This window comes from Rhineura floridana, chromosome 9 (assembly GCF_030035675.1).
Source record: "Rhineura floridana isolate rRhiFlo1 chromosome 9, rRhiFlo1.hap2, whole genome shotgun sequence".
In the NCBI taxonomy this organism is placed as follows: domain Eukaryota; kingdom Metazoa; phylum Chordata; class Lepidosauria; order Squamata; family Rhineuridae; genus Rhineura; species Rhineura floridana.
Window position 1 is genome coordinate 68,713,997 of NC_084488.1, and position 25,938 is coordinate 68,739,934.

The 25,938-nt window shown below is 40.6% G+C and overlaps 1 protein-coding gene across 14 annotated transcripts in view; it reads left to right on the forward strand.

The window, feature by feature from the left end:
* The window catches only part of INPP4B (inositol polyphosphate-4-phosphatase type II B), a 444,727-nt gene that overhangs the window by 397,336 nt on the left and 21,453 nt on the right, over window positions 1-25,938 (forward strand). For 13 of the 14 annotated variants that reach the window (XM_061584849.1, XM_061584844.1, XM_061584845.1 and 10 more), the window contains one exon: window positions 8,797-8,951. In XM_061584849.1, coding sequence (XP_061440833.1) covers window positions 8,797-8,951 — 155 coding nt within the window. Of the gene's footprint in view, window positions 1-8,796; window positions 8,952-25,938 lie in introns of those variants that run through there. The other variant, XR_009757936.1, reaches the window with a different exon arrangement.

Below are 25,938 nucleotides of genomic sequence, written 5' to 3' on the forward strand. Positions count from 1 at the left end.
GTACTTTTCAATTTGTTCATTAATGACCTAGAATTAGGAGTGAGCAGTGAAGTGGCCAAGTTTGCTGACGACACTAAATTGTTCAGGGTTGTTAAAACAAAAAGGGATTGCGAAGACCTCCAAAAAGACCTCTCCAAACTGAGTGAATGGGCAGAAAAATGGCAAATGCAATTCAATATAAACAAGTGTAAAATTATGCATATTGGAGCAAAAAATCTTAATTTCACATATACGCTCATGGGGTCTGAACTGGCGGTGACCGACCAGGAGAGAGACCTTGGGGTTGTAGTGGACAGCACAATGAAAATGTTGACCCAGTGTGCGGTAGCTGTGAAAAAGGCAAATTCCATGCTAGGGATAATTAGGAAAGGTATTGAAAATTAAACAGCCGATATCATAATGCCGTTGTATAAATCTATGGTGCGGCTGCATTTGGAATACTGTGTACAGTTCTGGTCGCCTCATCTCGAAAAGGATATTATAGAGTTGGAAAAGGTTCAGAGGAGGGTGTGATGTTCCTGTATTAGTGTATATATGGTAAATGCTGTTTGTATAGGAGATACATGGTAAGTGGAATGAAAGAGGAGGGGGGAGTGAATGGGCAGTAGAATGCTGGATGATTGGCTGAGGGTTGAGAATGGCGGAGAGTATAAATGGAAGGATGACAGTTGAATCTGGGTGAACGTGAGTGGGTTGTTTTGGTGGGTTTGAGAGGAGATTGGGTGGAGAGTTGGTGGATGTGAGGAGAGTGTGGAGTTCGGATTAATACTAAGACCAGTACCTCAGGAATAGATGAAACCATATGCTTAAGTGCCTTTATAAAGTAATCTTGTTATCTCTGTTATTTAATAAATATATTTGGTTTACCAAAGGCCTGATCCTTGGCTGGGGTTTCACAGACCAGAAGGGAGGGTAAGGTAAATACCAAGGCTGAAGGGAAACAAATGGTGGCAGCGGTGAAGGGGAGAATATAACACCACAAGTATTCAGAGCAAACCAGAATTATCTGCATTGATACAAAGGGAGTGGGACAGCTTAAGCACTCAGTCACAGAGGTAACCTGATAGAGAGACTCAGGCAGAGTCTCTGGGAATACTGGTTATAGGACATGACTGGTGGTGCTGCCTAGCAGGGGGATCTGTTGAGATCTGTGCTAGAGCGGGGAGAGAAACCATAAAAAAGGACAGTCCGGACAGGTGGAGTCCCTGGTGGTGCCTAGTGACAGAAAGTAACCACGAGCAGGTAGGAACCTGACAGGGAGAGCCAGGGAAGGGCATCACAGAGGGCAACCAGAATGATCAGGGGGATGGAGCGACTCCCTTACGAGGAAAGGTTGCAGCATTTGGGGCTTTTTAGTTTAGAGAAAAGGCGGGTCAGAGGAGACATGATAGAAGTGTATAAAATTATGCATGGCATTGAGAAAGTGGATAGAGAAAAGTTCTTCTCCCTCTCTCATACTAGAACTCGTGGACTTTCAAAGAAGCTGAATGTTGGAAGATTCAGGACAGACAAAAGGAAGTACTTCTTTACTCAGCGCATAGTTAAACTATGGAATTTGCTCCCACAAGATGCAGTAATGGCCACCAGCTTGGATGGCTTTAAAAGAAGATTAGACAAATTCATGGAGGACAGGGCTATCAATGGCTACTAGCCATGATGGCTGTGCTCTGCCACCCTAGTCAGAGGCAGCATGCTTCTGAAAACCAGTTGCCGGAAGCCTCAGGAGGGGAGAGTGTTCTTGCACTCTGGTCCTGCTTGCGGGCTTCCCCCAGGCACCTGGTTGGCCACTGTGAGAACAGGATGCTGGACTAGATGGGCCACTGGCCTGATCCAGCAGGCTCTTCTTATGTTCTTATGTTCTTTCTTAAGTGGAGTAGTTTAAGCATAGCAGGCTGAAAACATGCATCTTGGGCAGGCCAAGTTTTTTCCCCCAACAGCCATTGCTTAAGTAGCAACATATAGTAGTCCCTGTGCTCCTGCTGGGAGGAAGGGTGGGATATAAATCAAATAATAAATAAATAAATAATCCTTCTGATTTTACATCAAACTGCAGTTTCAGATTCAACTGTTAATGCACCCAAAATAGAAACAGAACATTACCTCTAGTTGAAACAAAAAGGCTATATTCACCATCATATGACATCGACCAATAAAAAGGCTTTGAAATTAATAAAAATATATTTGACACAGATTTCTAGGATGAATAATAAGAGAAATATAATTTTCTAGATTAGATTCTCTGCAGAAACAGTAAGTAACAAAGAAAGAAGAACACTAGCAAACATACAAAAATGTCGTTCTCTATCTTTGGAGATGGCAGGTGTTGCCACCACTCACCATATGCTCAGAGGCACATGTTACCACATTCTTCCAAGCTACACAGCAGGTGGATTGGGCTGTGAAAGACCAACCCAAATTGTGTTTGCATTTTGACAAATTTGTAGGGCAGTACAATATCTCAGAGAGGAGGTCCTGTCTCCTGCTCCCTTGGTGCCTTCACTATAGCTGTCCAATTTCCCTGTTTTTAAAGTTTGATAGAAATATCTGTTGGCTGTAAGTACATTCTTAAACCGCAAGGTTTTTTGCCTGTTAGTGAATAGCCTTTAATCTTAGGAACAGTTAGATGTACTTAGCTGCATTAAGTAAACATGCTTCAGAACACATATTTAGACACCATAAGAACATAAGAACATAAGAAGAGCCTGCTGGATCAGGCCAGTGGCCCATCTAGTCCAGCATCCTGTTCTCACAGTGGCCAATCAGGTGCCTGGGGGAAGCCCGCAAGCAGGACCCGAGTGCAAGAACACTCTTCCCTCCTGAGGCTTCCGGCAACTGGTTTTCAGAAGCATGCTGCCTCTGACTAGGGTTATATAGGATTATATAGACATTGCTTTCTTAGGGGCCCTTTGTCATGGGTTTTTGAAAGTGTAGGCGAAACAGATTTCCCCCTCTATTATCAACTCTCATTGATTTTTTTCAGTATTAGTAACTTGAAAAGATATTAGGTTGATATACAGCTGGGTTTCTATATCATATATTCATTTTGTATGTAATTTTAATATCCATCCAAACTCCATTATTTCAGTGCCAATTGCAATAAAAAATTACATGCAGTTGTTCTTAAAATCCTTTAAAATTCTACTTGGAATAACTTACTCTGCAGTTCATCAGTTTGTTCCACTTGCACTTCTCACATTTCATTCTCTCCTTATGTAACACTGGAATACTGTGTATGGGGATGTTCCTAATATTATCTGTCATGAAATAATGTAGCTTTTCTGTGAAATTTCCTTAGCCCATTTCCTGTCATTACTTCAGACCAGGTATTTCTCTTTCCATTCTTAATTTTTCTGTACCTTTCTCTTTCACCAATTTATCCAAAATTATTATATGTTTCAACTGTCCTTATGTATTTTCTACACATTTTAAAATAAATAAAATTATATATTTTCAGAAATGACTTCTATTCCTAATAATTCTATTGGTCTGTGAATGTCAAATATGTCTTACACCTATTTTTAATAGTTGCAAAACAAATATATCTCATACTAGAACTGAATCAGAATATACCCTGAAATGTAGACCATTAAATAAATTTGTGTGCCATTTTAGACTGCTTCTTGTTATAAGAAAAAAAATCAGAATTAATTCATTTTGTTTTCACATAGTTTTAAAAACCCATAATTTCCAAGTCTGGACATCCCAAAGAAATGTGGTTTATTTAAAAATGGAAGTGAAAGCTTATCTTCTCCTTGTGGTTGCGAAAGAGATGAGGAAGGCAGGGGGGCTGTACAAGTTCAAGACTCATGTCGACTCATTCACAAGTATGCCTGAATGGGCCAGTGTGTCCTATTTACAATATATGCTGTCTGAATTCAAGGGGTACTTCACCCATTTTATTTCCCTTTAATATGGTAGCTAAGCTGCAGTTCCTAGGAGTTAAGGCAATGAGGGTGTTAATAGTAACAATCTCAAAATTGCCCTCCCCAGAACAAGCACATTCCATCTTGCCCATTTCTTACAGTTATGACCATATACTAAGAAAGAAACTTACATGGAGTATTGGGAAACAAGGACATCCCAATGTACATTTAAACAGCTAGTTTGTTTTCCAACTACTGCTACCTTTTGCAACCACCAAATAGCAGGAATATTTTAGAATGGCATTGTTCGTGCATTAATGGCACTTCGCTGCATAACACAGCTCCTGAATTTGGACAAGCTGCAAAAATCTAGCTCACTAAAACTGGTTGCAGGAAAGACTATTTCATGTTTGACATGTTCAAGAAATGTAGTTCTACTAGCTGTCTGCAACTTGGAAAGTGCAAACATCATTGCTCATTGGGGAATGGGTTGTCCACCAGCTAGGTGAATATTGCTTAGGTAATGACATTTTTTCATGGCTTTTTATCCCTTTTTAAAAGTAAAATCCAAAGTACATTTTATAACGCTTTTCCTCTGTGTCACAGCGTCCTCATTCTTTTTCTGTTCTATTGCCAAAACCTTTGTTCTTCAACATCTGTTCTGTCCAGTTTTCGTCTCTTTGAAGCTTTATGTTTTAATTTAGAAAGCTTAATCAGGAATCCTTCAATGGCATTGATTTGAACCTAATTTTAAAATAGCACAAACTTCAAAGGATATAGACTATAAATCATTGTTAATGCAAGAGGTTAGGCGCATGCATTTAATATATGCCAGTCTAATGTGTAATTGATTCACCATTGCTTTGTTTAGTAACATCTTATATGGCATGAATTGGAATACAAAAATTAAAAGAGTTGGTAGAGAACAGTGCTGAAGTGTCTTTGGCACAGCAGCTGTTCTCTGGATGTGTTTGAATTCTGATTATATAATCTGTCTCCATGCTCAGAAAAGCAATTTTGACACTTTTGGTACATGCTACAATTCACAAAATCTTTGTAGTAATACAATTTCTGATCTGGCAGGGCTCTCATTATGGTCTTGTATTATAAGAACATAACAAGCTCCCTGCCAGATCCAACCAAAGGCTCATCTAGTCCAGCATATTTTTCCCACAGTGGTTAAACCAGATGCTTCTGAGAAGAAATCTCATAAGCAGGGCAAATCTGCAAAAGCTCTTTTAATTTTATCCTTCATCAACAGCTACACAGACGCTTGCTGCCTCTGAACTTGGAGCACATGACCATCATGGCCAGTAGCCAGCAATAATTTTCTTCATTATTTTGTACAATTCCCTTTTAAAAGCCATTTTACAACAGCAAAAGGCATTAGATAACTATGTGCTGTGTTAAAGAAGTACCTGCTTTTGGTCTGTCCTGAAACTCCCATTAAGCAGCTCTGTGGGATTGCCCCTAGTTCTACAGTTATGACAGAAGGAGGTTTTTTTCCTGACTATTTTCTCCACACCATTCATAATTTTATAAATCTTGATCATGTTCCCCATTAGCTAAAAAGCCCCAAACATTATAACCTTCACTCATCATGAAATTTCTCTAGCCCCCTGATCATTTTGGCTGTCCTTTTCTCAGCACTTCCAGCTATACAGCATCTTTTTTGAAATGTGGTGACCATAACTGTACCCAGTATTTTAAGTGTGGTCATACCATAGAAATGAATAAAGGCATTATGATGTTGGCAGTTCTATTTTCATTCCCTTTCCCAATGATTTCTAGCATGGAACTTAATGTTTTCACAGCTGCTGCACACTGTTTTATTATTAAATAAGAACAGTGACCTACACAGAGAAACCCATCATCAACTGATTAAAACACCTGGGTTTTTCTGCATGTAGGTTCAAGTGTCTTCTAGCTATTATGAGGCACCTCATGTATTGGGCTGGGAAAGTTAAAGCTTGAATGTTATTACAGATGAATATATGCTGAAATCTACAAAAGCTGGTGTCTTCTAATCTACATCAGCTGCTGCTTCATTTTAAGGTGGCAAAGAGAGATTATGTTAGAGGTAGCATTAAGGCAAAGAGGAGGGGAGAGTGACCCTGCTTCTCTTGCTTAATCTCTCAGTGCCTTTTTATACAATTAACTATGGTATTGTCATGGACCATCCCCATAAGTTTGGAGTTTGGGGAACTGGTTCAGTTTATACTTGCTGGGCTGGTTCCATAGAGTAGTATTGGGTGACTGCACGTCAGCCCCCTGATTATTGAATGTTATTTAATATCTATATGAAGCAATAGGGAATCATCATTAGGAGATTTGGGGTGAGGTAGCTCTATTTCATTTTAACATCTGAACCAGGAGAGGCTGTGAATGGGCTAAACTGGTGCCTAGACGTGAACCATAAACTGAAATCTTGATAAGACAGAGCCCTAGTGAGTGAGTGGCTACTGGTCCCTGGAATTATTCGCCTATTCTGGTGGAGGTTACATTTCTACTGAAGAAAAAGGGTACATAATCTGGGGGTGCTCCTGGAACCGTCATTGCCATTAAAGGGCTAAGTGACCTCTGTGGCACAGAGTACCTACAGTTAACTTTGGCTAGTGTGACAACTGTGACCTTTTCTGGACAGGGATAGCCTGGCCACCATGGTCTATGCATTGGTAACCTCATGATTAGATAACTGTAATACACTTTATGTGGGGCTACCTTGGGTTTGGTTTGGAAGTTGCAGCTAATGCAGAACACTGAAGCTAGGGTGTTGAGCAAGGTACCTAAATATACACCTATATTAAAAGAACTGCACATAGCTGTGTATTAGCTACCAAGCCATGTTCAAAGTTCTGTTATTAACATATTAAGCCTTGTAGAAGTTAGGACCAGGATACCTGACAGACCACCTTCCTGTGTACAGACCCAGTCAATCTCTGTGATCATCAATGGTGGTGGCCCTGCTGGTCATGCCATGGCTGGCAGATTGCCATTTAGTGGCAAAGCAGAAGTGGGCCTTTTCCACAGTGGTGCCAACCCTCTGGAACTTCCTCCCCCATGCAATCCAAGAGGCATCAACTGTGATGTGTTTTAGATGCCTAATAAAAACTAATTTATTTGTTCAGGCATTTCCTGACTATTAATTTTGAGCTTGCATTGCTCAATATTTTGTTTTAGTATTTTGATTCTGCATTTTCATTTTATTTGGATTCTAGTCCTGATTTTATAATGAGAAATAAATGTGAAAACCTGATCTCTAGATGGAATGAAATGGACATTTATTTGGAAGTTATACTTCTAAAGTAAGATTGGGGGAACCTGTGGCTCTCCAGAAGCTGCTGGATCATTACTTTTACCATTGCCCCTGCTTTGGCCATGCTGTCTGGGGCTGATGGGATGTGAAGTCCAACAACAACTAGAGGACCAGAAGTTCGCCATTGCTGATGTAGATATTAGTGGGCCAGGTACCTAGGACCAGACCAGGTACTGGGCGGGGGGAGGCTTCTCTGTCAGTGCATCCTGATCTGCTCAGAGGAGGATCACAGTTATGAAGAACTAGTGAATCAGAGGGTCATAGTTATTCCAGATGTGTATATCTGGAGGACTAAGACTGTAAACATACACATGCTCCACATCACTGTTCTAAAGTGTGCATAAAATTGCAAACAAAGTCAGATTATATGTTCTTGTTCTATGAGGCTGTTGCTGTTCCATATGGCTAAAGAGGTGACCAGAAGATCAGACAGTCTGGAGTTTTGTGCTCGGTACAATAGACCTCAGAATGTCAGAAAAAAGAGTTTTATATCAAGCACTAAAAGTGATAATCATTGTGCTAGGCAAGAACAACAAAAGGTATGGTTTCATTTCATTTCACCAGAATAAGTATTTGGGACTAAATAAAGCTTCATCCATTTTGAAACCAATTTCCAGACATGGGAATCAAGTGAAATTCCTTTCTGTATTCTGGAGTAGATCCTCTTTACAATTTGCTCAGAATATTAGTACGACTGTATTTAAATATTACAACTGTTATAACTCTCACCAAATATTTGTTGTTGCATTTTTGTACCTACATAAGTCTAATTTAAAAATCACCCATAAAGGACAAAAGTGGTACACTGACCATATTGCAGCCTTCTAAACATTGGACATGTTAGACCCAACACATTGATTTATATGGGGAAATTCCCTCAAATAAGAAAACATTTCATTTTCATTTTTTGAATAAATATAAATAAAGGCATGAAAACAGTGTTTAGCAGAATTGTTAGCTGGACAAAGTTGAGTGCAGAGGTCTACTAAATGTTTCTAATGTGCCAAGTCAGTGCCCAAAGATAATTAAAATGCTTTCTACAGGAATAGAAGCTACCATGTTTTGTTGAGGATGAAGAAACAGCCACTAACTCTACCAGACTATCTCTAATTAACTGATACAAGACATAATTTAGAGTAACCACATTTTCACTGCTTTCAGACATAAGATTAAACTGTTTCTGCAGAAGGTGGCTCCAGAAGGGGAGGGGGGGAGCACAGGAGCCAAAGGATCCTACAATTAATGGTAAACCCTAACAAATTTATTGGAGTCTTCAAACAAGACCAGCGTGTCAATATCTGAAGTGAAAATATGGACCTCAGCCTCCCATATTCCATTTCACTGCAGTCTCTCTCTCATTGGTAATTTTTGGCAAGTAGAAATATAATATTTGATGTAATTTGGTATATTAGTGTAACATCATTTGTGGTGTAGATTATATAGCTGAGATACAAAGATAGCATTCCCTTGTGTGTTTGTCAATGTTCTCAAAAGAAAGAAGCTGAAAATATTCTTGAGGCATTTGTGTAAGATGTTGGCATTCTTCAGTATGTTAGATTGTGCATACACTTGGCATAAAGATGGCAGTAAGTCACTTGATTTCTGTATGCATTACAGATTTGTCGCAAGCTAAATGGAATCCGGTTCACCTGTTGTAAAAGTGCCAAAGATAGGACATCAATGTCAGTGACCCTGGAGCAATGTTCAATTTTAAGAGATGAACACCAGCTGCACAAAGACTTTTTTATCAGAGCACTGGATTGTATGAGGAGGTATGTTCTTATTTTGTGTGGTTGCCATCCTTCAAATCTACATGTGTGCTTCAACATATTTTAGCTAAAATGTTGCCTAGGTCAGGAGTAAGAAATGCATTATTTGTTCTTAGTTAATTACTTTTTATTATCCCAAGCCCAGGTTCATATCTTAAGCCTTTCATATAGCCCTTTCCCCTAAACATATTAAATTCTCATAGATATGTTTTATAAAACTGGTAAATACCATTTAATCAAAAAAGTAATTTGCTTCACTTGACAGCTTTTTCATCAAAGATAAATACAATATAGCAAACAATATTAAGACAGATGTTAAATGTTATATTTATTTAATTATGTCCTCACTGGGTTTTTAATTAAATTACTTTGCATTTTAGGTATGATTATGGACAGATTAAGATTGAATTAAACAAGATTGTTTAATTAGGCAACATAGTATGGTTTTGATTATCAGCATTAAAGTCAAGTGAAAAAAAACTTGACCTCTGCAATTTATTATTCTCTGTATTACAAGGAACTGACATTAGGTACACTATTAACTAAGACGTGCTGAAAATAATTTATCTTCAGAAATCAATATTGTCTGCACTTGCTAGCTATCATTTCTGTAATGAAATTCTACACACTGTCATCAGTTATCAGTTGGATAGCTGGCACTATGTTTTGAAGTCCAGGAGAACAAAGGAATGTTCAACAGTGTTTTCATTATTCATATTTAGGCAAGGAAATATATATTAATTTTTTTAACATAGAAGTTGATAATTACTTCTGGATTCTTAGTAGCACCATTAAATTATTGAAGTAAAAGAGAGAGGTTACAGTATCACTCAGTCATTCACAATGTGCCCTTCAACATGGACATGAATTGTGCTTCGTTTAAAAGGACAGCAGCTACAGTAATAAATTAGCAACTACGTTAATAAATCAGCAGGACTGTAGGGCAATTCAAATGTTTGCTTGTTTGAATATTGCTAATGTGATATCATGGTGTATTTGAATTACATCCATTTCATACCTATCATTATTGTCTGTAAATCCTATTACCTCTGCAGCTTTTCAATCATAGTGGGTAATGCATGTGCTAGTTTTCACTTCTGAATGTGCTTTTACTAATCAGTTTATTTTCTATGTTTAATCATAATTTCTATTCAAGTTCCAGCTACTCTGGTTTTCAGAATAAGTTTTCAATCCATGTGACAGATTTAACAATGCTGGCTGTTGAATAAAAGCATTGCAATTTCAAGTTTACAATGTAAAACACTCAGTGGTGGAACAAAAAATTGAGTTATTACAATCTCATGTAATTAAAAATCTGTATCAGTCTCATTATGAATAATAAGCTTATCCATGCCAATTGTAATGTTCAAGAGAACTCAGAAATATTGAAGGTAAATATTGGTTTCTGTAATCACACCCAAATCTGCATCTAGCTTTAGTACTTTATCTTCAACAGTGCCTAGCTTGGGAAGCTCACAACTAGGAGGATGATACTGATAGCCAACCCCAGTTGTTTCCCCCCAAACATCCAGAAGTATACCACTTCTGAACCAGACACTCTGTGGCCAAGTTCACACATTATGCTAAGCCAGGCCATGTCTTAGCAAAAATGTGAGCTTCCAGAGAGGAGATTGCAGCCACTTGCTCTTCCTCCAGTCATTCTACTGTGCAGCACTAAGCTAAGCTGTGGTTTGGCTCTTCTGAACCTGAGCTTATGGTTTGTCTCACTCCAGACAACCACGAGCTGTAACTAAGGTATGTCTAATGGTTTACAACTCATGACGTGTCTAAACCAAACCATGAGAACTAGTAAAGTGGCTGTGATTTCTACTGGAGCCTGCATATTTACTTGTTTGTGCTAATTTAGCATTACAGTGGCTAATAATGATTGATAGATCTATCCTTAGTTGATATGCCCCTTTGTAACAGTATAAGAACTGGTATAAATGTTTTGACCTTCAAACATTGCACCAACTGCATATGTGACCACTATGGCTTATTGGTTCCAGCTAATAGAACATCACATACTTAAGATAATGACGTCATGATAGTCTTCATTCAAACATAACATTAAACTATGTTTTAGAATTACATGAACAAGACTTCAGTTTAGCATTACACCTGAATCTTAAGCTCTTGTTAATCTTAACTATGGTTTGTTGAAATAAGCCAGCTTCATAAACAGTGTTTTGAAGTTGACTTGTTTCAACAAACCATAGTTTGTTTGTTTGTTTATTGCATTTGTATACCGCCCCATAGCCAAAGCTCTTTGTGTGGTTTACAACAATTAAAAACATTAAAAACAAATATGCAAATTTAAAAACACATTTTTAAAAAGCAATTTAAAAGCACATGCTAAAATGCCTGGGATAAGAAGAAAGTCTTGACCTGGCGCCAAAAAGATAACAGTGTTTGCACCAGGCACACCTCGTCAGGAAGATCATTCCATAATTTGGGGGCCACCACTGAGAAGGCCCTCTCCCTTGTTGCCAGACTCCCAGCTTCCCTCACAGTAGGCACCCGGAGGAGGAACTTTAATGTTGAGTGTAGTGTACAGGTGGGTTCATGTCGGGTGAGGCGTTCCATCAGATATTGTGGTCCTAAGCCGTGTAAGGCTTTATAGGTTAAAACCAGCACCTTGAATCGAGCTCGGAAACATACAGGCAGCCAATGCAAGCAGGCCAGAATCGGTTTTATATGTTCAAACCGTCTGGTCCCTGTTACCGATCTGGCCTGTAAGCTGATTCATGAAGCGCACTGAACTGAAACGTTTTGTTAATTCTACTAAAGAAAAGCACATCTCTGCATTCCAGTCTGACTTCAGTGGTTTTGGGCAGGAAAGAAGCCAGAATCTGGCTATCCATGATGTCTGAACCTGGGCTCATGGTTTGCTTCTCTCCAAATAAACCATGAACTTTCAGACATCATGACAAGTCAGACTTGAGTTTGTTTCCTAGTGGCATGGGAGAGTGGAGCTAGAACTTCTCAGCAATGTACACCAACAAGCTGTGTGTTCACATTAAACCATAGTTTATTTTTAATTGTGGTTTAATGTGACATGTGAACTAGGTCAGTGCCACTGAGAGCAAATGAATTTTCCCTTTTACTGAATAGGTGGAAGCTTTTGCTCCCTTTTGGAGTTCCCATCTGCAAATCCCTGAAAGAGACTTTTTTCAATGCTGCAGAAAATGTTCCTTAATAAGTGCACTCCATGGATAAGATTGGCAGCATTACATCTGCCCCGGTTAGAAGTGGTTGCACCTGACTGGAATGGTGAGATTTGTCTCCATTCACTGGAATAGAGCGCTGAGAAGGGAATTATCCCTTCACATCCCTGATCAGCCTCTGCATTTTTAGCCAAAAATAACTGTATTCAAGGATTTCCAAGATATTTCATAACTGCGCTTTTGAGTTTGGGTAAGATTAATGGAGTTGTTACAGGATGTGACACTTGTGTATTTATCTTTCTGTGTGATTACTTCAGTAAAGTACTATTTAAAAGGCTGTTCAGTGGACTACTCAAGCTCCAGCCATAAAAGCCTCTGAGGAGGATTTCTTTTAATGTTGTTTTTAGGGAGTGTGGAAAAATTAGGACTTCAGTTCTTTCTTATTTTCTGCAGTTTGAGTTGTTGTCAAGTGACAATGACTCCACTGAACAGACTGTCAAAGCTCTACCTCACTCTGTAATGATTGACGGGAAGAGATATCAACACTTTGAAAGCAAACACTGCAAAACAGATCAGCTCTTGACATTGCAAACACTAGTAGCCTCAAATGGTATTAAGACTATCACGCAATACACAAGAGCAAAGATAACGAAACTGGCAATTAAATAGGGTTCATTTATAAATTCATATTCAAGTCTCAATGTTAGTCCATACATATATTTGGATTTTCATTTGTAGAACGGAGTAGTTCATTTTTAAAACAAGATGATTCTTCTACTTTCAGCATCTTGAATAGTGTATTATCTGAGGTCACTATGTAGTAGTTCACAGTTGTGACAAATGTGCTTCTCCTCAAAGATGTGTTGAAGAACGTTGTAGAATACAAAGCTGTGTTAAGATATTTGATTCTGCTAGAAAGGAAGAATATTTTTGATATTTTTCAGATCCTTAGAAAAAAGCTCTGGAGCTGTTGATATTGGAGAGTTGCAGGGTAGGATAATAACAATGAGCATCAATGGTGCAGATGCAATAAAATACATATGTACAAGTTGAAAAGATCTAGACCTAACATATGACAGAAGTAACATTCTGGAATACGTCCCTCATATTCCTGGTGTGTGCGAATGGAGGTACAACTCTTGCTGGGAACATATGGTTATCAGTTTTGAAACAAGCCAGGATCCTAAGTCATGGTTTGAAGTTGGTTAAGAATCCTGGCTTGTTCTGATGCTGGTAACAGCAAATGAAGCAAAAGGCTACATGCATGGGGGAAAGGTCCATTCATATCTAGGTTTATTGAGCTGAAATATGATTGCCTGAAGCATGCTTGTGAAAACAGCTGTGTTACTTTCAGGACGAATGGGTTGCAATGAAACTTGGGTACAAAAACTGAACAATGTAAATAGCCTGCATGACTGTGAACAGTGCTGTTAGTGGCAAATACAGAAGTGCAGGGCCCCTTCATAATAGTCACAGCCACACCCCCTTCTAAAATTATACAACCTTCTACGATTATAGAATAATCTGGCCAGGCTCGAATACTGCTTTCTGCTTCTCTATCACTGTCACCATGTGACTGCCTTTTCTCATTGTCAGAGATATTGCTTGAATTACTGAACTCAGTGTCTGCATATTTATCTCTTGCTGCTACCCAGCTGCTTGATGATGATGTAGATGGAAATCTATCATCAGGATTCTGCAGTTACAGAATTCTAACCCTCCACAACTTGTCTTGGCTTTTTGAAGCTGGAACTAATGCAATTGACACTCATGGGGGCCTGCAGAACTGACTCAAAAAGCCCCACAGCAATAAAGAAGAACACTGGTGATGAGCTACCATGGAAGATGAAGGCAAGACTATGCCTTGTACCTTGCTCCCACTCCTCCCATGGACAGGTTCCTGGTTACTCATCTGCTGTGCCCACTGGCCTGTGTGTGGTGTTGTTTAACGCCAGATCGATACACAATAAGACCACATTAATCCATTATTTGATCATAGATGAGGGTGTCGATTTGGTGTGCATTACTGAGACCTGGGTGGGTGAGCTGGGGGGAGTTGATCTGACCCAGCTTTGCTCACCTGGATACTCGGTGCAACACCAGCCCAGGCTGCAAGAACAGGGGGGAGCGGTTGTGTGGTCCATAGAATTTCCATCTCTGTCACTAGGAAACCACTCTCTTGGGACTGGCTGTGAGGGCCTGCACCTGGTGTCAGGCCAAGGTGACAGTAAACTAGGGTTACTGCTGGCGTATCGTCCACGCTGCTGCCTAGCAGTTTCTCTGACCAAGCTGGCAGAGGCTGTCTCCGCTGTGAAATTGGAGGAGTCCAGAATCTAATGGTCCTGGGTGATTTCAGTGTCCATGTTGAGGCTGCCTCTAGTGTTCCGGCTCGAGACTACATGGCCTCCATGACAACCATGGGGCTGTCTCAAGTGGTAGGCAGATTAAGATGGTCTGCCCCCGGAGACTAATGGAATCCTTTGGATTCCTGAATGCCCTGGGGGAGTTCACAGTAGATAGAGCAGATGACCCAGTTGAAACCCTTGTCATACTGTGGAATAATGAAACACTTAACAGGGGGTCTTAACACAGTTGCCCCTGAGCACTCTCTCCAGCATTGTGGACCCTGGTTTGCACCTTGGTACACCAGTGAACTAAGGGTAATGAAACAGGCTGGAAGATGGCTAGAGTGCAAGTGGCAAAAAAAAAATGCTGTGAGTGTGATTGTGCACAAGTAAAATATCATAACCATGCCTACTGTGTGGCAGTGAGGGTGGTAAAGAAGGCCCACTTCTCCGACTCCATCGCATCCTCAAGTAGCTGTCCAAGGGAGCTTTTTTGTATTGTCAGGGGTCTGTTGACATCAACTCCAGGAAACTTAGTTTTAAACCCTTCGGAGGCCAACTGTGAATTGTTTGCAAACACTTTAAGGGTTAGTGGCCTCCATAGCAATCTTGATGCCCCATCCACATCTACTGTAGTCCCCAGTGAGGTGTCCAGTGCAACATTTGCTGCAACTTCTTGAGATCAGTTTCACTTGTTGTGGCTTGATGACATAGACAAGGTGCTTGCGATGAAGCAGCCAGCAATGTGTCCTCTTGACTCTTGCCCTTCTTGGCTTATTAAAGCTTGCAGAAGGGGTATGACCTTGTGGATCCAGGGTGTGGTCAATGTGTCTTTATGGGAGGGAGTGGTCCTAGCCACCCTGAAAGAGGTGGTGATCTGATCCCTCCAGAAAAATCCCACCCTGGACCATTGGTTTGTGACAACTACTGCCCAGTTGTAAATACCCCCTTCTTAGGGAAGGTGATTGAGAGAGTTGTGGCACAGCAATTGCAAGTACTCTTAGATAAAACAGATTATCTTGGAGTATTCCACTCTGGGTTCAGGCCTGGTTATGGGACTGAATTTGTCTTGGTCGCCCTGATGGATGACGTTTATCGGGAGAAGGACAGGGGGAGTGCAACCCTATTATTCTTACTTATCTCTCAACAGCTTTTGATACCAATGACCATGGTATCCTTCTAAGCCAATGTGGTGAGATGGGTATCAGAGGCACTGTTTTACAGTGGTTCCGATGCTACCTCCAGGGTCATTTTCAGAAAATAGTATTGGGTGATTGTTTTTCGCAGTTGTGTTGTGGGTTGTCACAGAGTACCATCTTGTGCCCAATGCTGTTTAACATCTATATGAAGCCCTTGAGAGCGGTCATCAGGTCATTTGGGGTGAGGTGTCAGTAGTATGCTGATGATACCTAACTCTATTTCTCTGTCACATCTGAATCGGGAGATGCTGTGCAAACCCTGGACCAGTGCCTGGACTGAGTGGTGGGTTGGATGAGGGCCAATAAACTAAAACCTAGCAAGATGGAGGCACTGTGGGTTGGTGGTTCCCACGTTCAGATAATTGGTCAGTTGCCTGCTTTGGATGGGGTCATACTCTGGGGGTGCTCCTGGGTCCATCTCTGTTGCTAGAGGCCCAGGTGACCTCAGTGGCTTGGAGTGCCTTTTACCAGCTTTGGCTTGTAAGTCAGCTGCAGCCATTTCTTGACATCGCCGCTAAATTGTACTCTAAATATCTCCTAACCAAATTAGAAGAGTGGGAATCTGCCAACAATGTCATCTTCCCTGAGCAAGCTGGTTTCCGTAAAGGGCAAAGTACGGTAGACCATTGCGTAACTTTATTTTATTGCAAGGCAATGTATGTTAGGCCCCACTAAACACTTATACACCGCATTCATAGATCTGGCGGCGGCGTTTGACTCCATCGATAGGACAATGCTATGGCCCAAGCTAGCCAACACGAATATTGATAGACGACTCTTATTCCTTATAAGGGAACTGTATACTGGCAATAAAGCAAGAGTGAGGGTGGGTTGCATGGGCTCGCTAATGGACCCCATTGACTCCAACAAGGGAGTGAAACAAGGATGCTTGTTGGCGCCCTTTCTTTTTAATTTTTATCTCAACGATATAGTCACTGAACTGACAGGCTCAGAATATTTTCCCCCAGCAGCTGGGTTCAGGAAAGTCCCAATCCTTCGATACGCAGACAACATGATTCTTCTTTCCATGACGTGTAATGGGCTAAAGAGATTACTTTCGAAATGTAGTGCTTTTTGCCTAAAAGAAAAGCTACAGATCAACCATGCTAAAACAAAAGTCATGGTTTTTGGTAAAAGGCACCGTAATTTTCTTTGGTCAATGGATGGTCATCCAATTGAATAATGTTGTTCTTTTAAATACCTTGGCATATTTTTTCAGGATAATCTTTTTTGGAAAAAACACATTGAATACACCAAAGCCATTGCCCTGAAAACATGTGGAGCTATCTTGAGCTTTTATAGATCAACAGGAGGTAACCTCATCCCCCCAGCCCTGAAAATTTATTACAGCAAAGTCATACCGCAGATCTTGTAAGGTGCCCCAGTTTGGGGCTGGGAGGGTCTTCTTCGTAATCTCGAGGTGGTGCAGAACAGCCCAGCGGCTTTACTGCGCGTTGAGTTGGGCATTCCACCTGTAAGCGCTCTTATTCATTGTGCTCTACTTAAATTTTGGGATTCAATTAAAAATTCACATGCTAAGATTGTTTTGAAACTATGCGGCGAGCAGGCGTTCAGAGATAGACTCTGGGGTGAAAAGATTGAAGGCATTTACCATCTGTACCACATCTCCCCAGCCAACGCAGTTGCCCATGACAGAACAAGGCTGAAAGAGTCAATCCTCTTGCATTGTCACTGGCTGGATAGATTGGCGATTACCAATTCCAAATCTTTAGGATGGTTTGGGGTTATAAAAAAAGACCATCAAAGGGCAAATTATCTGGCCCACCCCATGACACCAAATCTTAGACAAGCTTTTATCGCAGTCCGGTTCCAGTCAATGCCGAACGCCGTTCTGGCAGGACATTATAATCAGATTCCGTGGAGTCAGCGACTCTGCGTATGTGGGGCTAATAAGGTGGAGGACCTCCCGCACTATTTGCTAGAATGTCCCCTATATGCACATCCACGGACCAATATACTGAGCGAATTGATGGCAAGGGGGAGGTCTTTGCAGGATACCATTGTCTTTCTCTTAGCCAATGAAGACCCTATGGTCACATACAGGGTTGCTTTTTTCGCCTGTGCGGCGCAAAAGATTCGGGCAACACAGGTAGCCCAACTACTTGAGTAATCTTTAGGGGAGTTTTAAGACAGCCATCTTGTATATCTCACGAAACTTATCGTTGTATGTTTTAAATCATTGTTTTATATAACTTTTGTAATTGTGCAACTTGCAATGGCCTATGGCTAGGCAATAAAGATTGATTGATTGATTGATTGACTGGGATTGCCTGACCACTGTTGTCCATGCACTGGTAACCTGCAGGTTGTATTACTGTAATGTGCTGTATATGGGTCTTCCCTACAGGTTGGTCTGGAAGCTGCAGTTGATATAAAATGCGGTGGCATGATTGGTTACTCAGGCAGGGTATCGCCAACATATTACCCCGCTTCTGAAAGAATTACTCTGGCAGCCTATTAGCTACCAGGCCAAATTTAAGGTTATAGGTTTGGTATATAAAGCCCTATGCAACTTGGAACTGGGATACCTGAAAAATTGTCACTGAGCTCTGGAGATAAGGGCCTCTTGCAGTTACCATCTTATCAGGAGGTCCCTTCTGCAGAACATAGGAAGTGAACTTTTAGTATTGTGACACCTACCCTTTGGAATTCCCTCCCCTTAAATATTAGACAGGCAAAATCTCTGTTATCTTTTTGGCACCTACTGAAGACCTTCCTCTTTCAACAAGCCTTTTAAGTAGAGACTTTATATCAGTATATGCCTGTGCTGGAATTGCTTTTTAAGATGTTTTCAAAGATGTTTTTTAAAATGTTTTTAAGATGTTTGGTTTTAATGTTTTTAAAGATTTTTTTGTATTTAAGATGTTTTTGTGGTTTATAGTGTTTTTGTTTGCTGCCCTGGACTCCTCCTGGGAGGAAGGGCAGGACATATAAACCACAAAAACATCTTAAATACAAAAAAATCTTTAAAAACATTAAAACCAAACATCTTAAAAACATTTTAAAAAACATCTTTGAAAACATCTTAAAAAGCAGTTCCAGCACAGGCATATACTGATATAAAGTCTCTACTTAAAAGGCTTGTTGAAAGAGGAAGGTCTTCAGTAGGTGCCAAAAAGATAACAGAGATTTTGCCTGTCTAATATTTAAGGGGAGGGAATTCCAAAGGGTAGGTGTCACAATACTAAAAGTTCACTTCCCATATATATTAATTAACTGATTGATTGATTGATTGATTAAATAAATAAATACTGCTGGGTGTCTAGGCCCCCCTCTCTCATTCTCTGGGGCCCTTTTTTGGGGGGGTCTTCTGGGTTAAACCAAAGCCTATTTCCATCCTAAATGATGGAATTCACACCTTCTAAGCATTCCAGGCACTCATCTTTCACAGGAATTTATAACCTTTTGAACTTTGCAATCTTCTAGAAGGTAGGGATTTTCCACCCACTTTTCCTACCTCCCTGTGTCGCCCCCTCCTCCTTCCACACATAACCTAGAATGTTAGAAAAAGAGCAAGGTTTTAGCCCATTCAGGCAATTTTTTGTCATCACCAACATCATCATTATGCTGTAAGGTAAGGAACTTCCTTTGCTGCCATACCAAGACTCAGACTATTGTATAAATTGCATTAACAAAGAGTAAAATAGGTGAAAAGGTAAAAACAAGTAGCTTCCATAGAAGAAATTTGTTATGGTCATGCTTTTGTTTGGATTGGATTTGTTTTTGATACTGTGTTAGTTAGGAATTTGTAATTCTTCCCAATCTGTTTGGAAGGAGAGGTTTTTCAGTGTACAATGTTTTCTGGGAAACTCTGGGTTGAAGAAAGTTGAGAAAACAATTGGACATTTTTATTCACTCTTTTTTGGCAGCCAGGAACAAGGAAGTATAGAGTAAAATAATCACCATAGTGTTACTCATTCTGAGCAACTGGGTGGGTTATCTGTCTAAAATTAATTTTTTGAAATGGTTCCCAAGCTTCTCTCTCTCCCCCCCATCACATCTCGCTATGTACCTACCCGTTCACTACGCTCGACGTCGAAGGCCCTTCTCCGGGTCCCAACTCATAAAGAGGCCCGGAGATCAACAACTAGATCTAGGGCCTTCTCGGTGGTGGCCCCCGAACTATGGAATGCCCTCCCAGACGAGATACGCCTGGTGCCTTCTTTGTTATCTTTTCGGCGCCAGGTAAAAACCTACCTTTTCGCCCAGGCTTTTTAAACATTTTAAATTTAATTTTAAACCTAATATGGATTTTAATTTATAAACTCAATGGCAATTCTATTTCGGATTTTTATCATGTTTAATGTTTTTATAAATGTATTATATTTTTCACACTTGCTCATATTTTAATTGTGATTTTATTTGTTGTACACCGCCCTGAGAGCTTTCTGCTATAGGGCGGTCTAGAAATGTAATTAAATAAAATAAATAAATAAAAAATCTATACACACACCAATGTTGTAAGGAATTACTGAGCAAAAAACTACCAGAGTTTGTATGGCATATTCTGTTGTGGTCCCAAATTGAAATTAGAGTTTATTTCTATACTGGACATGCTGGAGTATTCCTTAACTGGTACTCTCCTTCTGAACATTCTGTTATTCCCAGTTCCCTCCAGCAGATAGCTTCCTGATACAAAACTGTTGTATAGTTTATACAAAACTGCTGTTTGTATAAATTAGTAGGATCCTGTAAATTCTCTACAGTGACAAATATGTCACCATATTATTTAGGCTTAATTCTATGGCATATGAGCATGGAATCAGGTTGCTATTGCTGTCATGCAGGTGTATATTTTGTACCAGCTCTGGAATAATTGCAATTCAGAAATCAATTCAGGGGAGGGGAAACAAAGCTGATAAACTTTTAAGAGAATCTAGCGAGGGGAACCTATTCCGCTATCTCTTTGCGGCCTAGGATGGGGAATGGGTGTGATAGATACCCTCCCCATGCCAAAAAATTGCAATGTAAGCAAGTGCTGTAATAATTTAAAGGGCAAGGGATGCATTGAGGATTGGGAATCTTTTAACTTATATTTCCAATGGCATCTCTAGGCATCTGTGTGCTATTCAGTACCTCAAAAAGTATAACAGAACAGAACTTCTTTCTTCAGGGAAGTACTAGAGTAGTCTAAATAACCAAACTATTAAAGAGGAGGGATGCTGCTGTTGTAGCAAAATGTTTAGTAGAGTTCAAGGTAATGAATGTCAAATTCTGACGAACTGTTATTCAGTCTCTCGCCAGCATAGCCAGAAACAATGAATCCTATTTTAACAAAGTCTGTTGTTGAGACTTACTTTATATGAGGCCTCTCCAGATGTTCTTTTTGTTGTGCATTCAGGATAATTTGTACTCTTAATGGTATTGGTGTGGTCACACGTGCTCCTTCATTCGAGTTGATTTGCATCCTCAAACCTTTCAGGACAGTCACATGGCATAAGTGGAAATCTGTGTGTGGTCAGTAGCTTCCAGCAAACATCCCACAACTTTCATACCATAAATGTTCTTGTTTGTTTGTTGTTTTTTTACTCCCATCTTTAATACGCCATGGCACCATGGCAATGTTCCAAATTGAAGTTTTTTCTTCATAACATAACTAACTGTTCCCATATACTTCCTCTTGGTGCTTTTTTGTGGAGCCAGGCAAAGGTTCAGCACAGCAATCAGAGCCCGAACATTAAAACTGTAAAAAGCAAAAGCATGGTGATGTTAGGGTGTCATAGCGCAAATAACTTATGCTTCAAAGCGGGGAGATAAAATCACCTCGCACCCATTCTTTTTTGCTGCTTGGTACCACCTGCAGCAGCTTCACTTATGTTAGTAGGATCAAGGGAAAGGTTTGCAGCTGGGCAGGGGCATCACTACCGGGGTGCGGAGGGTGCGGACTGCACCCGGGTGACACCCTGAGGGGGGTGACACCCAGAGCTGCCCCACCCCGCGCCGTTGGCCGGCAAAGGAGCCGAGAAGCACTCCGGGTCAGCGCAGCCAACTCCTCCTCGGAGGCAGGCAGGCAAGACCGACAGCAGGCGCCCGCTCGCTGGTGGTGAAGCCGGGACGGGCCTTCCACCACCAGCCTGGAGCATGTGGTGAGTGAGTGCGTGCGCATGTGTGTGCGTATGCAAGACCAGCCACCCCCATCCATGCACCTGGGAGGGCGCACACCAGAGATCCGCACCCCCCCGCACTCCCGCTAGTGACGCCGCTGCAGCTGGGTGAGCCTGTTAGGATTTTGTTTTGCTCAGGGATGGGTGTTTGCATGAAAGTGTAGGAAGCCTAAACTGAGGATACACACAGCAAGGGGAGGGCTCTGTGTGTGCGTGTGTGTAGAGAGAGAGAGAGAATGATGTGTATGTATCAGTGGGGTTGCAGAGGCATCTGAGTAGTGGGGGCCAGGTAGGCCTTTTCCTTCCTCCCTCCCTCCTTCCTCCCTTCCCTTCATGGGCCGTATCTTTGCCTAGCTGTGGGGAGCAGGGAGGGAGGGAGAAAAGGCCAGATTGCTTGCTGTAGGTGGAAAAAGAAGATCAGCAACCATGCTGCTGCTGCTGCTGCTGCTGCCGCCAGTGCTGGCAAAAGTAGTGGCAGCAAAAGCTGGGGGAAGAGAAGGGTAGCAAGGCATCACTGCGCAACTCAATTCTGCTTTTGAAAAAAGGGAGGAGGGTAAATGGCAGGGATGAAGACAGTGGCCTGGGAGTCAATAACGCGGGAGTATTTATGTAGCAAGAGGAGGAGCAGACGGTCCAGTACAAACCCATTAGAAATCCCCACTGAAAGCATAAAACACTTGTTTCTACATACACCCTCAATAAGAGGGACCCAAAAAAAGTTTCTCAAGACCATCCGATTTAAATCTTTTTAATGTGGGTACGCAATGCTGAATATATTCCTTTGCAAAGAATTTTGTTTTTTGCTTGTTTTGTTGTGAATATTTCTACTCTGAAAATGTTTCCTGGACCTGTTGAGAATTCACAGTAACTCAATTGTTGCTTCTGGAAAGACCTGCCCTAAATGCTGCAAAATGTGTTCCCTCTGCCTGTGTTATGCAGATGCTATAAACACAGGAGATGCAAACACAAAAACTGTCAGTGGCCCACACTGGCTGTGTTATTTGGAGCAGCTGCACTTGCTCCACCTCCACTTGACTGCTTTGGCAGGTAGATGAGATGTGCCAACCTAGACTAAGTGGCAAGATGCTGATCACACTTCCACAGCTGCTGAAGCTGTCTGCCCTCATTTCCCAGGAGAAGGAAGAGAGCCACACTGCTCCCACTACCTTTGTGCATTCTCTGACAGAGTTGCCAATTGACCAGTTTTGTTTTTGGAGGGAAATGTCAAATCCAGTCGACTTTGTGCAGCATTTGCTTGTAACCTTTGGCTAGAGAAAGAAAGAAAGAATATGCTGATATGTGTTTAGTCACATACCAAACTACACACACCATTCATTCTTTCTTTTGTCATTCACATATGCAATTTGTTTCTCTCTCTCTCTCTCTCTCTCTGTCTGTCTCTGTCTGTCTCTCTCTCTCTGTCTCACACACACACACACACACACACACATACACACACACACACCTTAGAGTTTATATTAATGAAAATTATCTTAACACCCAGCACATCTGCATAGAAGCAAATGTATGGATGAATGCACACACAAGTAATGCAGGGTATATAAGGTTGGAGAGCAAAGGGGAGGGATCTGGTACAGAGAACATGGTCATTTAGAAGATTGCTGGTGTTCTACATTTTCCTGTGACTGTGCATGAGACACCTTACATTGCATCCCAAACCTTGAGATTTCAGGACCAGGCCCTAGTGATGTCACAGGGGTGGGTCCTAGTGATGTAATGGGGTGGGCTCCAATGATGTCATTAAGCATGATACATTAAGCAGTAACCACAGTTGTTTGGAGCATGCCACTCGAACAAATACATTATCTGATTGGAAATTAAGATAGAAATTTTAGCTAAATGAGGGTATTCCCAGGTCCAGCTGAAGTGACAGGATCATTTCTTCTCACTTGCTTACTTGCTTCTGGCAAGAAGGATTGAAGTGCCCTCAGACTAGGCCAGCCACTAGAAGGCCATTGTAGGAAGAAGGGAGCCTAGTGTTGTGGAGATGTTAGATGGAAGCACTCAGGAGTAGAGGTGGATGCCCCTGAAGGATGCAGTTCTAAGCAGGTTATGGCATAGAGTGTATTTTTTTAAAAAATCCTCTACGCTATTTAAAAATTCCTGATGATCGCACTCGGAGCATTTCCACTCCTGTCAGGTGTGGGGGACCCCTCTCCAGATTGTTTCTATAAACCACTTTGAGGTTTTTTACAATAAAGTGGTATATAAATGTTGTAAATAAAATACATAAATAAATTTTGGAGTCACTATGGCCCTTGGATCTCTTTCCACTTTTACTTATTTTATTTTATTTATTTATTAAACTTGTATACCACCCCATAGCCGAAGCTCTCTGGGCGGTTTACAATAACTAAAAACAAATACAATTTAAAATGCATCTTTTGAAAAACAATTTAAAACACAATTTAAAAATTTAAAACAATTTAAAACAAAGGAATCTACCTTATATCGACAGCCCATTTAGTACCATCAAGCTCAGTACTGATGACATGGACTAGCATTGGCTCTCCAGGATCCCAAGCAATAGTCTTTTCAATTGAATTTTGGACCTTTGCATGCAAAATATATGCCCTACCACTGAGCTACAGCCCATCCCCTTTTTAAAAAGTTATTTTTTTAATATTGTTCTTTTCAACTAACTAATGAATGCACAGCATACCTAGGGCAGATCCATACCTTTCATTTAAAGCACATTCAACACATTTGAAGCACATGAATCCCACCACAGAATCATGGGAATTGTAGTTTGTCAAGGGTGATGGGAAGTATATGAGGAGGAAACTACACTTCCCAGGTTTCTTTAAGGGAAGTCATGCACTTTAAATGTGAGTTTAATGTGCATTCAATGCATTGTGTGGATCTGCTTCATAAACTTTGCCAGCATATGAATCATTTTAATTAATTTTTAAAAATAGAAATCAGCTGCAAGGTTTACTGGATAACCATGGGCTACTCACCATCTCTCAGCCCAATCTGCCCCTCAGAGTGAAAACAACAGAGGCGGACCATGACCACTCCAAGGAAGAAGGGCACACTTAAAATGTAGAGGAAATAATAATGTACAACCATATTGTGAAATCAGATACTTATTGGGACATAGTGTGAAAAAATATGTATATAAGCATGACTGTCAAATATGTTTATAATTTACACAACCTGTAAAGATATTTATAGTGCAATCCTATGTATGTTGACTCAGAAGCAAGTCCCAATGTATTCAATGGAGCTTACTCAAACAGGGAAGTGCACAGAACTGCAACCTCAAGTGATAAGAAATTTTACATAACCAACTGGAAATTCAGAATCATGCCACTGTAAGCTATTTTGCAACTCTTTTATATTTGTTTTTGTGGTTATTGGATTTTAAAGGGATTTATTTCTTGTAGTGAGCTGCCTTGGTTTCTGATTGGTAACCCTACCACACAAGGATGTTGGAAAGACTCCATATTTATTTATTTATTTATTTAATTTGTATCCCACCCTTCCTCCCAGCAGGAGCCCAGGGCAGCAAACAAAGCACTAAAACACTTTAAAACATCATAAAAACAGATCTTAAAATACATTAACAAAACAGCATTAAAAACATTTTTTAAAAAAACAATGTTAAAAAGGGTTAAAAACATTATTAAAAAACATTAAATAATTCTGACACAGATGCAGACTGGGAAAGGTCTCAACTTAAAAGGCTTGTTGAAAGAGGAAAGTCTTCAAAAGGCGCCGAAAAGATAGCAGAGGTGGCGCCTGCCTAATATTCAAAGGGAGGGAATTCCACATGGTAGGTGCCATACACACACACTGGAGATGTAAACCACATAAAACCCATATAATAGTTTATTGTCAAAGCCAGTTAGTCATTGCAGAACATTTTTTTAAAAAAAATAAAATCAGTATTAGTTTCCTACCAAATAAAAGCAGTGACACCTAGGTAAACCCTCCTAGGATTGGAGGAGGAAAGATTTACAATACAAACACAATCCTTTGCTATGTTCACTCAAAAGTCCCATTGATTTATAGCACAATCCTTACCATGTCTACTCAAAAGTAAGTCCTATTGAATTTAATGGGGTTTACTCCCAGTATGTGGGATTAACATTGCAGCTTTACTGCCAGAAAAGTGAATATAGGGTTAA